Source organism: Balaenoptera ricei, chromosome 15 (assembly GCF_028023285.1).
Source record: "Balaenoptera ricei isolate mBalRic1 chromosome 15, mBalRic1.hap2, whole genome shotgun sequence".
NCBI lineage: Eukaryota > Metazoa > Chordata > Mammalia > Artiodactyla > Balaenopteridae > Balaenoptera > Balaenoptera ricei.
The window spans coordinates 81878866-81896202 of NC_082653.1; the positions used below are offsets into that span (position 1 = coordinate 81878866).

General features: G+C 49.0%; 2 protein-coding genes across 5 annotated transcripts in view; one reads left to right on the forward strand and one right to left on the reverse strand.

The window, feature by feature from the left end:
* COL26A1 (collagen type XXVI alpha 1 chain) overlaps positions 1 to 17337 on the reverse strand; it is a 176835-nt gene that overhangs the window by 150441 nt on the left and 9057 nt on the right. Inside the window, exon 1 of one of the 4 annotated variants that reach the window (XM_059897713.1) lies at positions 15552 to 15615. The exons of the other annotated variants lie outside the window; for them this stretch is intronic. Within the exon in view, the coding sequence (XP_059753696.1) occupies positions 15552 to 15571 (20 nt within the window). The 5' untranslated portion in view covers positions 15572 to 15615. Of the gene's footprint in view, positions 1 to 15551; positions 15616 to 17337 lie in introns of those variants that run through there. 4 annotated transcript variants of the gene reach the window in all.
* Positions 9470 to 9861, forward strand: LOC132348980 (histone H3.3A-like). Its single transcript, XM_059897036.1, has one exon. It carries the CDS (start codon positions 9478 to 9480, stop codon positions 9859 to 9861), a length of 384 nt encoding a protein of 127 aa, XP_059753019.1. The 5' UTR covers positions 9470 to 9477.

Below are 17337 nucleotides of genomic sequence, written 5' to 3' on the forward strand. Positions count from 1 at the left end.
CAGTTCTTGGCTCAAGGCCCCTTCCTCACATCACTCTGACCTCTTAATTCCGTTGTCACATCTGCCCTCCTGCCTCCCTCTTAGAAGGGCGCTGATTAGCTTGTGCTCACCTGGAATCTAGGAACATCTTCCACCTCAACAGCGTTCATTTAGTCACATCTGCAAAGTCGCTTTTATCACGTAAGGTAACATATTCACAGGCTCTGGGGAGTAGAATGTGGACATCTTTGGGGGCTTTTATTCCACCTCCTACACAGGGTTGGCCCCAGGCCACACAGCTGAGCGGTGGCCACACCAGGCCTGTGGAGGGAGGTGCAGTTCAGACAAGTGGGAACTGGGTCACAGACCTTTGCCACCTTTTCGGGGTTCCCAGATGTGACCATAAGCCTCGTTTTGGGAAACTTGGTCCCTAGTTAATACAGAAGGCGTGCAGTACAAAACAACAGATATGAAAAGAAAGGAACTATTGGAAGGTGCCTACAGACAGGACGCAGGGGCTGGGTGCGGATGGCTCAAAAGGGCCAGACTCGCTGCCCTCGGGGCACCTCTGCTCCTGCTGTTTCCACCAAGCTGGAGAACCCTCCCACCTCAGCACCCACCTCCCACATCCCAGCTCTGCTGTGAAGCCCAGAGTGACTTCTCCCTCCCTGGGCCTCAGTTTCCCTGCCTAGAAAATGGGGATAATACCAGCACCTAACCTGTGGGGTCATTGTAAGGAATGAGTCAATATACGAAACACAGGAAGAAGACCGCCTGGCACAGAATAAGCACGAATGAAGTGTTTGCCATTGTAATTCGGCATCGAGGATGTTCCAGGGACTTCAGTGAGCAGGACAGACCCTGTCTCTAAGCTCTAAGGCCTCTGGAACTGGGTCCAAATGCAGAGATCGCTCCCTCCCCCAGAGAGCCTTGGAGAAGACGAAGACTCTCTTTTCCGCCTGAGGTCTCCTGGGTCCAGCTGTCACTCAACCAGATCTGTGCCGACACACACCCAGGGTACACAGGAACTGGGGGGTGGGTCACGGCCCCTGCCCGGGATGAATTCACAGCCCAGACAAAGTCAGGCCTTCAGAAGGTAGACAACAACCAGAATCCCCAGCAGGCCCCAGCACTTCCAGCAAAAAGGGGGGGACCCCACATACACACACACATCCCCACGTGTGCTTGTGTGCAAGCACACTCCCGAGACTGGAGAAACTCCCCTCTTGTACTGGAACCGGACCCCCAGCGAGGCAAACAAGCCTCTTTTCTTCGCCATCTGCTCCGGCTCTGAAGGCTGGGGCCCTCCCCATCCCCCTTTCCTTCCGCTTCCCCATCCCCCAGGCATCCGCCAGGCAGCGCTGACCTCGCACAGAAGGCTTTGGTTAGCAGGTCAGGCTGGGGAGGCAGGGTGGGGGCAAAGGGCACAGGCCAAAGAGGAGACCTACAGAAGGGGGATGCTCTTCGGAGGGAATCCTGGAGCCACAGGGGAGGAGAGAGGGGAGCGGAGCTCTGGGGGTGTGTGGGAGGACCCAGCTGGCCAGGCCCTTTCCCACCCCTCCGCCCAAGGCCCTCTGCAGCGGGCCCTCAGCTTCCCAGCCCCAGAGAAGGAGTTCCCAATTCCTAAGACCTCACCAGATATTTACATTGAGGCTGCCTCAAGGAATTTTCTGGAAAACTCCTTCTCCGCCCACTCCCACTTCAAAGGAAAAAGCAAGACCCCTAAAGCTGGTGGCCTCTGTGGCTTCTTTAAAGTGGCTTCTGGAAAGCTGATCTGGTGGGAACAAAGCACAGAAGAGGACTTTACTCCAGGACCCCTCGGAATTATAGACCTGCCCCAGAGGAGAGGTGAGGCCAGTGCCTCAGTTTCCCGGAAGATGGCGGGCCAGGCGTTCACTTGTGTGTTCACTTATTTGTCCCTTGCTTTTGTTCCCAGTTGTTTGCACCTGTGAATGGGCTGAAGTTTGGGTCTTTGCTCCCAGTGGGTGTCTGACCCATATGAGCCCCTGGACCATGCAAAGTTGACTTTGCCTCAGTCAACTCCATAGTTCCTGGCACTCATAGGCCCACCTGGAGTGTTTGAGTGTGAATTCCCTACAGGCAATTTTCTCTGTGGCCTTCGGAGAAAGGCTCTGGTTCTTATCTTCCCCAGATGGTCCCTCTTCCCCTCCCCCACCCAAGGCCCTTATCTTGTGCACAAAATCCTTCCTGGTTCAGCACAACTAATGATGCTGGTTAAAATATCAAAAATACGTATTACTGAGTGAATGGCTAAGTTGGAGAGAAAGGAAAGGAATTTGTAAGAGGCCAGAAACTAATAAAAGGTATGAATTCAGAGGGATAAGCTCTCATTGCTGGGTTTATGGATCCCTGGCAGTCTAGCTTGAGGATGATGGGAAGTCAGTGGGAGACCCTGGTGCAAAGCCCCGTGGACAAGGCAGGCAGGAGAAATATATAAATATCTCAGCCTTGGCTCTTGGGTAGAACACCTAACCTTAAGCCTCGTAAACATGCCACCTTTTCTCAGAAAGCTACTGGAGGATGTGTTCCGTCACAAGGAGGGAGCAAACCAAAAAGAGTGGATATGAACTGTAGGAAAGAGGGTGCCCAATACAGGGAGGAAGCTTGGGGCAAAGGAAATCTCCAGGTTGTTGGTGAAAAGCAATCCCAATATTGTAGGTTTCTACCTGCCCAGATCGCAGCAGATCAGAGGTTCAAGGAGCAATTGCTGGAAGAAGATGAAAGTAATGGAATATCTCATGCAGTGTCAGGAGGAAATCTGCACAACTGGGAGAGAGTTTGGAGATGAATTAATAAAAACACAGAAAAGCTAAGTGAACAAAAACAAGAAGGGTCAAAAATGTGTTCAGGAAAAGCCATCGTAGTACACTACATGGCTCAGCTATCACTTGGCATAGAATGTAAGACCTGAGTATTGTGCTAACTAGAATTGTGACATAAAGTGTCTTGGGAAAATGGGGGCCCAGGAAATGTGTGTGAAGGGGAGGGCAGCGTGTGGAAGATGCTCCACTCTCATCTTTCATAGTGGAAAATTGATACCTAATGCCCGAAACAGAAAAATCAAGTTGTAGCAATGTAACTACGTATCTTAGAGATGTGGGTGCAAATACTAAAAATTTGAAAAGTTAAAAGAGTTGGAGTGGTTGTCTCTGGAGAACATGAGAAAGGAAGTGGATGATGGAGGGCTGTTGTTTTTCATTTTAAGCCTTGTAGAACTATTTGGTTCTTGAAACTATGTACATATGCAACTTTCATAAAAATTTACAAGGCTTCCCTGGTGGCGCAGTGGTTGGGAGTCTGCCTGCTAATGCGGGGGACACGGGTTTGAGCCCTGGTCTGGGAGGATCCCACATGCTGCGGAGCAACTGGGCCCGTGAGCCACAATTGCTGAGCCTGCGCGTCTGGAGCCTGTGCTCCTCAACAGGAGAGGCCGCGATAGTGGGAGGCCCACGCACCGCGATGAAGAGTGGCCCCCACTTGCCACAACTGGAGAAAGCCCTTGCGCAGAAACGAAGACCCAACACAGCCAAAAATAAATAAATAAATGAATTTTTTTTAAATAAATAAATAAAATAAAAGTTTACAAATGAAATTAAAAGCTAAAACACATGATCCAAGATGGATAATACCAAGTGCTTTAAAGACTTTTCTTGTTTAATCTTCTCCTCCGGGACTTCCCTGGTGACACAGTGGTTAAGAATCCACCTGCCAATGCAGGGGTCACGGGTTCGAGCCCTGGTTCAGGAAGATCCCACATGCCACAGAACAACTAAGCCCGTGCGCCACAACTACTGAGCCCGTGTGCCACAACTACTGAGCTTACGTGCCTAGAGCCCTTGCTCTGTAACAAGAGAAGCCACCACAATGAGAAGCCGGCGCACCGCAATGAAGAGTAGCCCTCACTCGCCGCAACTAGAGAAAGCCCGTGCGCATCAACAAAGACCCAATGCAGCCAAAAATATAATTAATTAATTAATTAAAATAATAATAATAATTCCTAATGTGATAAATTATATTGTAAATCTTCTCCTCCACTTTCGGGGTAGATATGATGGTTGTCCCCACTTTACAGATGAGGAAATCGAGGCTTGTGGAGAAGAAATGGTTTCTCCTAGGTCACACAGCTGGCAGATGGTAGAGGCAGGACTCAAACTACAAGTCAGACCCTTGGCCACCAAATTATACTACCCTCAGAAACAAACCCCCAGGCAAGATCACCTCCCCTGTGCTACATTAAGCCTCAGCCTCCACAGGCCTTGAAAGAGGGTGGTGGTGAATTGTGACTGGTGATATATTCTCCGGAAGGTTTTACCATTTGCCATTTTACCATTTTACCGTTTGCCAAGCTGTACTCATCTCTCTGCTGACTGGTGACATAGCATGAGCCCCTGACTTTATATGGCTGCAAGGCTCTGATGGGCGTCATATCTGGTGGCCCATATCACTCCACTCCAATCCTTCCAGACCTCCAGAGTCTCCTCATGGCCCCCAGGATGAACCATGCTCACCTCAATCCTTGCTTCTGTCTCTCATTCTCAGAACCCAGGGCCACACCATGCCAGGCCCCCTCCCACCCCCTTGCTGGGCCTTTGCTCACTCCTTTTTCTCAGTCTTCCCCATCTCTGCCTCTTCTTCCTCCAGAGCCACCTCAAATGTCACCCCCTTTGGGAAGCCTCCCCAGCTGTCCTGGGTACCACATTGCTCCTGCCTCTGTTTCCTTGTATCCCTTTGTCCAGACTTTTGTGACTCCAGACCTCCTGTGATAGTTGTTCATTTAGTCTCCTCTATTGGACTTTGAAGACAGTGACCTTCTCTGAACCATTTCTGCACACTCAGCAACCGTTTAACAGTCCCTGCTAAACCCTGGGCATCTGGAATATCTACATAATAACTGAAGACCGCTTCATTGAGGCTTCCAGGCAAATGTGTTAAAAGGCAGGACCCAAGACTAAATATATTGACTTTCCTCCTTAACAAATCCTGTGTGATCTCAACTGTGCAAAACTATACATATATATATATATATATATATATATATATAATATATATATAATATATATATATATATGCAAGCACATAGCAAAGACCAAAGGAAATATGCCTCTCAAAAATGGAATTATTGGGAAAGGACAGTCTTTTCCACAAAATGTGTTGGGAAACTTGTACACATGTAATAGAATGACGTTGTAATAGAATGACGTTGTAATAGAATGACATTGAACCCTTACCTTACACCATTTACAAAAATTTACTCAAAATGGATCAAAGACTTAAATGTAAGTCCTAAAAGAATAAAACTCCTAGGGCAAAATAGAAAAGAAAATGTAGGGCCAAAGCTTCTTGACACTGGATTTGGCAATGATTTCTTGGATATGACATGAAAAGCACAGGCAACAAAAGAAAATATAGATAAATTGGACTACATCAACATTTAAAACTTTTATGCATCAAAGAACACAGTCAACAGAGTGAAAAGGCAACCCACACAATGGGAGAAAATATTTGCAAATCACATATCTGATGAGGGGTTAATATCCAGAATATATAAAGAACACTGACAATTCAACAACAATAACAACAACAAAAAAAACCTGATTCAAAATTGGGCAAAGGACTTAAATAGACATTTCTCTACAGATGATGAACAAATGGCTAATAAGCACATGAAAAGATGCTAAACATCACTAATCATTGGAGAAATACAAATCAAAACCACCGCTTCACACCCATTAGGATGACTACTATCCAAAAAAATTTACAAAATAACAAGTGTTGGTAAGGATGTGGAGAAATCGGAACCCATTTGCACTGTTAGTGGGAACATAAAATTGTGCAGCCACCATGGGAAACAGTATGATGGTTCCTCAAGAAAGTTAAAAATAGAATTACCATATGACCCAGCAATTCCACTTCTAGGTATCTAGCCAAAAGAACTGAAAGCAGAGACTCAGAGAAATGTGTACACCCATGTCCTTATCAGCATTATTTACAATAGCCAGAAGGTGGAAGAAACCCAAGTGTCCATCAACAGATGAATGGATAAACAAAATGTGGTCCACCCATACGATGGAATATTATTCAGCCTTAAAAATGGAGGAAATTTTGACACATGCTAGAGCATGGATGAGCCTTGAGGACATTATGCTAAGTGAAATACGCTAGTTACAAAAGGACCAATACTGTATGATTCTACTTATACAAGGTACCTAGAGTAGTCAAAACCATAGAGAGAGAAAGTAGAATGGCAGTTGCCAGGGGCTGGCTGGGAGGAGGAAATGGGGGGTTAGTGTCTAATGGTTGCACAGTTTCTGTTTTGCAAGATGAAAAGGGTCTGGAGATGATAGTGGTGACGGTTGCACAGCAATGTGAATATACTTGATGCTAGTGAACTGTTCATGTAAAAGTGATTAAGGTGGTAAATTTTAAGTTGTGTGTATTCTATCACAATAATAAGAATTAAAATTTTTAAACCTACAAAAATGGAATTATAAATGATTTCTTTCTTTCCACTTTTCCATATTTTCTGAATGATCTATGATAAATATAATCAGGGGGAAAATAAACCTTTTTTGAAAGAAGATGTCAGGCCTCTTTCACCTAAACATCTGTGCTGGCCACCGGAGCCCCAACCCCTGCTGCTCCCAGACCTGCTGGGCCGAGAGCTTCCATCAGCTTTCTCTACCTGACACCAACATTTGGTTTCCATTCCCAACGCTTCACATAATTCTTGGAGATCAGCTCCTGCCGGTTTCGGGTCCAGCGGAAAGAAAGCGGCCCTTGGGAGGGTCAGCTTGCATCCCGTCGGGGTGCATTTGGCTGGGTCCACACTGAGCTGTCTTGCCCAGACACCCCCCAGCCCCCAGAGCCCATCCATCCTGCCGGCTACCCACCCACTGTCAGTGGGGCAGGCGAATTTCCTGGTGCGCGGTAACCCAAGCCCCTCTCTGCTCCCCACGGGCATGGCCAGGCTCTGTTATTAATCTTGGGGCAGATCCTATGTCCGAAGCTGAGACAGCTGTCCCCACATGCAGCTGCCCCGGGCCAGCAGGCAGACAACTTCCAGCCCTCCCGCCTCCCTGCCAATGGCCAGCCAGGGAATTGAACTTTCCTTCCAAACCCCTTGCTCGTGCAATGCCTGGACTCTCACACTGCGTCATGGCCCAGCGGGCCCCTGTTCACTCCCTGGTTCATTCCAGGTTAGAATGCAACTCCAGGATCCTGAGTGACTTGGACTTCTTGGCCTAGAAAGAAACTGTGGTGTCCCAGCTGGGCTGTGGTTGAATCAATAAGGGATTGTTTGAGCCCACGCTCCATGCTCAGCCCCGGGTTACCTGCTGGGGCAGACAAAGCCATCTAGGATGGGACTCCTGACCCCGAGGGGCTCAAAGCCCAGCTGCAGAACAAGCACATGAAACAAGAATAAAGCAAGCCAGGACAGGACCTGGGGAAAGCTGCCCGTGGCAGCCACATGGCCAGGTGCTCCGCCATCCAGAAGGCAGAACAACCCACCCCAGGGGCCACTGTTCACTCTAGATTCCAAGTAGAACACACAGCCCTGATTCAAACAGCTCATTGAATGCTCCCACAGGAACTGGCTAGGATTAGTCCCATCTCACAGATGTGTAAACTGATGCAAGGTAACAGGAACTTGCCCACAGCTAGACAAGGGGCCAAGGTTCTGATGTCAATTTGCCTGACTCCAAAGTTCTGAGTATTAGGTCTGTCCTTTTGGGACCACCCACCGCAGCCCAACTTGGCTGAACCTTTATAAACTGACCTGCCTACCTACTCACAGATGGCAGATGCCCACCCAGCATGAACCTACTTGGCTTTATCACCTATTTCTGGCTCCATATGGGCAGATTCCAGGGATATGGCGATAACCAAGGCAGACAATCCCAGGCCCCCCGAAGCTTCCCTGCTAGGATGTGCCAAGATCACAGGCACTGATGACTTTGGCCCTCTGTATTCTCTGGGACACAGCTGTGACTCAGTCTTAGCTGTCCCTGTGATTCCCCCACCAACGGGTGCAGAGGACCAGAGTCGGCCACACGGCCAGCCCTGGTCCATACGCAGCAACTGGACAGGTAACTCATGGACTAAAATACAGCTGGCATCAGCCTATAAAAGAGTGTCATGCCAGTCTGAAACACTGCTCTCTCGCCTTAGGAATGCTTTGGGCCACCTGCCACCTGTGGTTTTCAGGGAACACCACCTACCTGAGCACCAGTGTGGAAGGACATAGGTTCATGTTCTTGGCTCTGCTAAACAAGATGGCCCTTGGTTTTCATTTTAACTGCATTTCCCGGCATAGGACAAGCTGGGTGGGAGGAGGGAGGAATTCACATGCTCCCCACTCCCAGCTCAGCATCTGCCTCCCCACCCGCTTCAAACAGATGCTGGTTTTGTTAGAGAAAAAGAGATAGACCAAACAGAAGCTGACAGCTCATGGTCTAGGACCAGGGCTGTTTTCAGGAAGAATAAGTTGTCACTGATGGGGAAGGAGAGGGCAGATGCGTGATAATGGCAGAAATAATTTAGCCTCATCAGAATGACTGGCCCTACAAGGAGTCTAGAAACCGCAGTCTGTTATTAGGCTATTTGTTTAATAAAGGGGGGATGAAAGGGAGGGAAAGGTGGGTGAATCCTGGGTCCTCGAACTCCAAAAATATCCTATCTATAAACCAAGAAGTGAGGCAAATATACCATCATCTTTTAACCACGTCCAGGACCCACACATTGTCTGCCTCTCTTCAGAGTAAACAAGGAGGAAAAGAGGAAGCAGAGAAGATGACTCTGGGGGAGACCAAACCACAACCCACTTTCCTTTCTCTCTCCTCAGAGCCCTCTACCTCACCATCCTTTGTAAGAAAGATGAAGCCTCATTCTTCCAACTCAACCAAGATGTTGGCTTACACAGTGACCAACACACACACGCATACACACAAACATACACACGCACACACACACACAGACACATTGGAAGACTATAGGATTCTCTACCTCAAAAACCCTAGAGAACCACCTGAAAAACCATTAAAATATTTTTTTTTAATGCCTTATGGTAGCAGGACATAAGATCAACGTACCCCAAATCAACAGCTTTCCTATTTGCCAGACATCAACATTTAAAAGTGTCAGGGAACAAAAAGAACTCATTCACGATAGCAATAAAAACTACAAAATGCCTAAGAATAAATCTAACAAGCTCTGGATAAATGGAGCAGAAAGACTGAAAAACACACAGTATTATAAACATTGAATTCTATTAATCCATTAAGTCAACACACCCTAGATCAAAATCCCAACAGCATGTTTTATAGAACAAGAAAAGATGATTCTAAAATTCACCCAAGATCTTTCAATTGTGTTCGCTGCTGCCGCCGCGCCACTGTCACTCTCCAATGCCAGCGCTGCCTCTAGCTCTCGGAGCTCCAGCGGAAGGAGAAGGGGGGTAAGTCAGGAGGTCTCTTTACCATGGCTCGTACAAAGCAGACTGCCCGCAAAGCGACCGGTGGTAAAGCACCGAGGGAAAAACTGGCTACAAAAGCCGCTCGCAAGAGTGCGCCCTCTACTGGAGGGGTGAAGAAACCTCATCGTTACAGGCCTGGTACCGCGGCGCTCCGTGAAATTAGACGTTATCAGAAGTCCATTGAACTTCTGATTTGCAAACTTCCCTTCCAGCGTCTGGTGCGGGAAATTGCTCAGGACTTCAAAACAGATCTGCGCTTCCAGAGTGCAGCTATTGGTGCTTTGCAGGAGGCAAGTGAGGCCTATCTGGTTGGCCTTTTTGAAGACCCCAGCCTGTGTGCTATTCACGCCAAACGTGTAACAATTATGCCAAAAGACATCCAGCTATAGCGCGCCATGTATGTGGAGAAGGTGCTTAAGAATCGACTACGATGGGAAACATTTCATTCTTTTAAAAGAAAAAAGAAAAAAAAATTTATCTTCCTGTTATTGGTAGTTCTGAACGTTAGATTTTTTTTTCCCCCATGGGGTCAAAAGGTACCTAAGTATATGATTGCAGGTGGAAAAATAGGGAACAGAAATCAGGTATTGGCAGTTTTTCCATTTTCATTTGTGTGTGAATTTTTAATATAAATGCGGGGACATAAAGCATTAATGCAGGTCAAAATGTTTCAGTGAACAAGTTTCAGCAGTTCAACTTTATAACAATTATAAATAAACCTGTTAAAGTTTTCTGGACTATGCCAGCATTTGGATTTTTTTGGATTTTTTTAAAACAGGTAAATTTCTTACTGACTGCAACTAAATGGTGTTTGTAGCACTTTTATCATACAGTAGATTCCATCCATTCACTATACTTTTCTGAGTTGTCCTATATGCAAGTACATGTTTTTAATGTTGTCTGTCTTCTGTGCTCTTCTTGTAAGTTTGCTACTAAAATACATCAAACTATTAAAATAAATAAATAAATAAAATTTAAAAAATAAAATTCACCCAAAAGAAAAAGTGTACAAATGCTAAGAATATTTTGATAAAGATGAACAGCAAAGAGGAATTGCTCTATCTACTAACAAAACATAGAATAAGAATATAGTAATTAAAATAGTGTAGTTTTGGCTCCAGATCAGATTAAGAGTTCAGAAAAAGGGCTGTGTACATAGGGAAGTTTAGTATGTGATAAAAGTGGCATTTCAAATTATTGGGAATAGATGGATTATTCAGTAGAAGCATGAGGGGAGGTTTGTGGTGAAAAAAACAGAAGTTAAATCCCTACCTCACAGCCTCTGTAAAAACTTCAGTGGGAAGGCCATGCCCTCATCATGACTCTTTACACAAGGTTGAGTCTTAACAGGTTTTTGAGGCTCAAAGCCACTTTCAGTCTTAATACTGTTTGAAATCTAACATCAATCCAACTCTTCAAGGCCCCAAATCTTTCCCTTTTCATTTCCATTTGTGCTGTAGGCTAAATAATGCCCCATCCCAAAAGATGTACTCATCCTAATCCCAGGAACCTGTGAATACGTTATCTCACATGGTAAAAAGGACTTTGCAGGTGTGATTAAACTGAGGATCTTGAGGTGACGAGCTGATCCTGGATTATCCAGTGGGCCCAACCTAATCACAAGGGTCTTATAAAATGGAGGCAGGAGGATCAGAGTCAGAGAGGGAGGTTGGAGGAGGCCCTTTGAAGATGGAGGAAGGAGCTATAAGTCAAGGAGTGCCAGCAGCCTCTAGAAGCTGGAAAAAGGAAGGAAATGGATTCTTCCCTGGACACTCCAGGGAAGGACCAATCCTGCGAATACCTTTTATCCCAGTGAGACCCACTTCAGACTTCTAACCTTGAGAACTGTAAGATAATAAATTTGTGCTGTTTTAAGCCACAGAGTTTATGGCCATTTGTTACAGCAGCAGTAGGAAACTAATACAGCTTGCAAAGTGGTTAGTCCTTTCCTGGATACTCTCTGTGATCCGGGCACTCTGCAAGAACCAAGAGATACAGCACCAAACCAGATCCCTGCCCTCGGAGAATTTACAGTCTTAGCACAGACAACTATTAACTAATTATCAATCAATTAATTATAGGATTGACTTACAGTTATCATGAACTTCTAAGTAGGAGAGTAAGCTCTGAGGGCATTTAACAAAAGGGCCTTACCTTACCTTGTGGAGGGGGGGCCAGCAAAAGGTTCCCTGAAGATGTGATGTTTAAGCGGATCTCTAAGCTTTGAGCAGGAACTAGCTAGGCCAAGAAAAAGCAAAAACTGATCAAGGCAGTGCAGAAGCCTTGAGGCAGGAAGCAGCTTGAGATTAAAAGGTAGCCAGTGATGAGCGGAGCACCCAGAGAGACAAGAAGCAGGCTAGACGGGGTTGGACGGGGCTGATATAGGGGTCTCTCCCATCAGTTCAGCTGCCTCTCCAGGAAGGTACGTATTCAGAGCTCTTGCATGAAGACTTTCAGGATCTGAGCTAATTGTCATCGTCAGCCAGGGGACAAAAGAGAGAAAGAGCCTGGCAAACCCTGTAGAGGCCCAGGATCCCATGACCCCAGAAATAGAGGGTGTCCGGGCAGGTTGAGACCTCTCAGAAGGGAGAATCAGCCGTCTGGCCAAGTCAATCAGGGAGGGGCAGGAAGAGGTAAGTGCTGATTCCCCAGATAAGCCCTTGCAGGAATGACAAAAATGTCAGATGCCAGAGGCAACTGGCGGGGGTGCAGACAGCTGGAGCCAAATCAGAAGGAAACTGCCACCTTCTCCCCAAAGGCCCTGGCGCCTCCGGGGGCCAGCAGGGCCGGCAGGGTCAGCGGGCAACCTGCAGCAGGGCCAGATTCCAGAAGGTACTCTCTGGAGAAGAGGGAAGCCTGAGCCTTTCACAATGGCTCCAAGCAGAGAAGCCCCTCTGCCGGGCCTCCTGAGTGCTAGGAACTGGGGGACCTCTCAGCAAATGTCACACAGTCCCTGACCTTCCAGAATGTGGAAGGGGGAGGGGACCAGACCCTTTCAAAGACATAAAATGTTTCGGCTGCAAACTGCAGCCAGGCATGGGCACAAACACACACACACACACACACACACACACACACACGCAGCAAACGTCCATCTTCCTGCAAGTGTCGGGCTGGAGGGAGCTGCAAAGGTGGGGCCCTCGGCCAGTGAGCAGACTGCGCTAATAATGAGCCCGCATATTTAATAAACACATTTCCTCATTTGATCTCAGCCCAATCCTATTAGTTTCAGGTTACTTGTGAGGCGCTGAGTCAATGAAGGGAAGCGCTGGCCTGACTGTGGCTCCCCCGGTCCCTTCTCCCCCATCCTGGGGCCACACAGGGTCCCCTCAGCTGTCACACTCCCGGGACACAAAGCTCCTCAGAACGCCTCAGCCTCTGACTCACCACGGGCATCTCAGGACCCCAGACCCTCCAACCTGCTCCCCAGTCATATTTTGAGGGTGACCCTCTGTGCTCATCCACCGCCCCACCCCACCCAGTGGTGGAAGCTCTGCTGGGAGAGAGGACCAGCTCCCATCCCTCACTCTTGGCCTTGAAAACCTGAGTGGGCTCTCAGGGATTCCGAAACGCTGACAGGACCCTCCCTTCTGTGCTTCTCCGGCTCCTCCACAGCCCCAGGGTGGGCAACTGCAGGGCGAGGTTGCAAATGACCCCAGCCAGAGGTCCTCTGCAAAAGGCAGAGGGCACCATAACTGCTGAGGCATTTAACCTTGACCCACTAGGCCAGCGTTTCCCAGAGCACCGCGTCTGGAACACCAACCAAACAACACGCTCCCCAGAAAAGGATCCAGTGGTCCCAGATGTCTGCGAAACTCCTCTTTTCCCCAAGCTTTGCAAGGTCCATCATCACACTGCCCACTCTGGGAGAGCCTTTATCATTTCACGGGGCTGCACAGAGTGTCTGCTAGATACTGTTCTAAGCCCTTTATGAATATTAACTCATTGAAGCCCCAGAACGACCTGAGGAAGTAAACCCATGCCCATTTTACATATGAGGAGACTGAGGCACAGAGAGGTCAGATGATTCGGTCAGGGCCACCCAGAGCGGGGATGCAGACCCAGGCTGCCTGGTTCCGGAGGCTGCTCTTCACACCCTCCCTCTTTCTTAAGGAAACTCCTGAGCTTGGTTCACCAGCATTTCCCAGGCTGCTTCTCGTAACTTCCATTAACACCTGACAGAACAAGCTTGGCAACATCATTACGGGCAGCAGGGGAGCTGGCAAAGGTCAGCAGTCAGCTGGCCAGCTCTGACCTTCCTGCCCATCACTCCGGAGGCGACTGGGGGTGGGGCAGACAGAGGCCCAGAAGGTGGGAGCCCCCGCCTCTTGCCCAAGTGTTACAGAATTAACCTGCACTGGGTCCAGCTTCTTTCAAGGTGGTCTTGTCCAGGCCACCAAAGAAACATCTAGACCCTGGTTTCAGGGAGGCAGGGAAAGGAAGCCCAGGCAAGGAAGCAGGGGACCCCTGACTCTTCAGAGAGGAGAACAGCGTGCCGTGTGTCTCCTTCCATAGGATCTGCTTCAGGATTCCTGAAAATCCTCTAACAGTTAGTTATTGTTACTCTATTCCCCTGCTCCAGGCAGAGCTGGTCTGGGTCCAGCTTGCACACTCCCAAAGCGGCAGTGAAGTGTCGGACCAGTTCAAGCCAAGAGAAGCCTGCAGCCGTGTTCTTATTGCCATAGGAATTGTTTCTCTGGGAATGGATTTTAAAATAACAGAGAAGCTGAGGGGGGAGAGGACAGCCAGAGGAAGGGCGAGGAGATTCAGAAAACCCTGGGGCCTTAAGAAAAGGCCTCACCAGATATTTACATCGAGGTCATTCCATGTGATTTTCCACCCAATCCTACTTCAAAGGAAGAAGCAGGACCCCCTAAAGCGGGTGGCCTTGGTGGTTCCCCTAAATGTGGCTTCCAGAGCTGGCCTGGCGGGGGGTAGAGCACAGAGAAGGACCTCACTCCAGGACCTCTTAGAACGACAGAACTGCACGGGGGCAGAGGCCACCCCCTCGGCTTCCCAGAGGACAGAGGTCAAGGCACTTGTTCATTCACTTGCTCAAAACGCAACCACGGAACACCTGATACGCGCAAGCCTGCGCTAGATGTTAAAAATACAAGTATTTTACAAAAACACAAGGTGCGTGAACACCACGCTTTGTTGCCTTTTCAAAGCTGAGAAAACACTGGGGAGTCTTTACAAGGTTCCAGGAAACAAAACAGCCAGCTTCTGGCATCCCACGGGCACCGGGAAAGTCCAGGAGCCCCAGGCTGCAACCTGTTCTGCCTGTCCGCGGTCCAGCAAGTGGCCGGCCGCTGCCAACTGCACAGACTCTGAGCTCTCGTCACTCGGCGGCTCCATCCCCACTGCCCCAGCCCTGTTTCAGAGTTCCTGACACTGCCTGTTAGCTGCCGCCCTCCTCCGGCCCCATCTCCTCCACACCAGTAACGCTGACACAGGACCCACTGTGACCAAGCCTCGACCCAAAGCCCAAGCTCCTTCGGGCTGGCAGAAAGGGGGCTTCACCCTCAGGCTCCGAAGGCCCCACCTGCCCCACACTCGCAGCCCTTGGTCCAGCCACTCTGAACCCAACTGCACAAACCATACATGTCAGGCACCGTCACGCCTCCCAGCCCTTACACAGCTGTCCTGTCCGCCTGAAATGCACCCCCCAGTCACTGCAGAGAACAGCCCCCCTCACCCTACAAGACCCACTTCAAACATGATTCCTCTAGAAAGGCCTTGGCATGTAGCCTTGGTCCACCAGGCCAGCGTTTCCCAAGGTATGGAGTCTGGAACGCCATCCCAACAAAAGGATTCCACAGCCTCATATGTTTGCGAAACCCCCCCTTCTTGGCAATCTTTGCAAGGTTAGCACACTATACACCACAAGCACGAACAGAATGTTTAGTACATATTTCTCGAAGCAATTTATTAATTTTAACTCATCTAAGCCTAGAATAACCTTATGAAGTAGATCATCCCCATTTTACAGAGGAGAAAACTGAGGCACAAAGACACTCCAAACTCCCACACACCTAACTCCCCTAAACAAGTACTTGTTCATACGCCCCTTGCCTACCTGGCCCACTTTGCACACATTTGTGTCACAGCAAATTCCACACTTGCTCCTGGGTCTTCCCCAACCAGCCTCTGAGCTCATCAAGGGCAGAGGCTGAGTCTGAATCAGCAATCATCTCACTACCCTCAGCACCAAGCATGCAGTAGGTGCTTGTAGTAACTTCCTGAATGTAAGGCTCCAGGGAACCTGGATCCAGTGGCAGGGAAAAGGTCCACAGGTGGAGGGGGGGGGGAGGTGGAAAGGGGATCATTCACCCCCCTGGAGTTTACAAAGAACCCCTCCCATTCAGGGCTCAGGGCAGAACACCCCTTCCCCCATGGTTCAGCCCCCAGCTTCAGCCTCCAACCGACCGACTGTGGGATCGGAAAAGGTTGGGTGGTTAAATGCCCAGCCTGGATAAGCTCCCATGTCCAAGAGGAAGGGGTGGATGGCAGGCAGCCCAGGCTCAGGGCACAGGCCCAGCTCATGCACTCATGTCCCAGGTGGGCCCGTGAGGGCCATGCTAGGGAGGAAACAGGTAGGAGAAATGATTCCATCTGCAGGGAAGGAGAGCAGGAAGTGAGTTCTCAGTACAAAAACCACAAGCAATCACAGATACAGGAGGCGCAGGGAGCCTCCCACAGAGAGGGGAGCAGAGCAGTCCAGGAAGACTTCCTGAAGGAGGGGGTGTGTGACTGCCCCCAGAAGAGGGTGGAGCCGAGGTATGGGGTGGGGAGGGCACAGGCCAAGCACCTCAGCTCAGCAGAAAGGACAAGAAAGAGGTTTCGGAGTCAGAGTCTAGAGAACCAGGCAGGGGAACTGGGGTGATGGGGCCAGAAGACCCCTGAATTCCCCCAAGGCACGGAGTCTCCCACTGCTGGTCTTAAGCCAGAGGGGCTGTGGAATCAATTTTCTGAGTCTTGGCAAGCACTTTTTTATGAACTAGATAGAGTACCATAAAAAAGAAAGTATCACATATGGTAATAGTAAGCATGATTTTGCGAAACTTATTTCAGGGGTATGTGCGTGTGCATTTGGGTGTGTGTGTGTGTATGAATTGTGCGCGCATGGACTCAGGCACCATATAAAAGGTATTTCCTACTACGGGTCATGATGAAAGAATCTCAAAAAATTCTGTTCTCCAAGCAGTGCTTCCTAAACCTGGTGGCATCCAAAAAAAAAAAACCCACTTGGGGAGGCCATTAAATACAGCTCTCCAGGACCTAGACTTCCTGAGTCATGTGTGCGTCTGGATACCCAATTCTTTAATCTCCCCAGTTCATCGTGATGAGCCAATCAGCAACCTGCTGTATCTAAGACCAGCTAAATAATCTGTGGGACTCATGGCAAACTGAAGTTAAGGGACCTCTCATTCAAAAAGCTGGGTCATTAAAGATAGTAAAATACAAAGTGTTTTCCTCTCTTCTGTGGTCTCTGTCTCTCTGTCTCTCTCGATCTGTCATTTGTTTAGTGTTTCATGTGTGCTCCCTCGTGCACAGGGATCCTTGGGGGGCAAGTGCAGACCTCTCCCTGCAGCTCCATGGTGTGTAAGTGCGCGTGCCACCCTTCCCACCAGCCAGCGGGCTGAAGCACAGCGCCCCGGTCCGGAGCAGGGAAGTCAAGCCAGGCGTATCCCCTTCCCAGGGGCCCACCATCGTACGACGGATGGGCAACGCTTCAGGGTATTGCAATCTCTCCCCAGGACACACTAGGATCGGTGTGGCCAGAGGCTCTCCCCTGCTGAGTCACCCTTTGAGCACACGGTAGCACTGCCAGCCCAGGGCGGGGACTGCAGCCGCCACGTCCC

Bases quoted from the DNA above. Each gene is read 5' to 3' on its own strand.
- LOC132348980 (XM_059897036.1), top strand. From the start codon at position 9,478: ATGGCTCGTACAAAGCAGACTGCCCGCAAAGCGACCGGTGGTAAAGCA.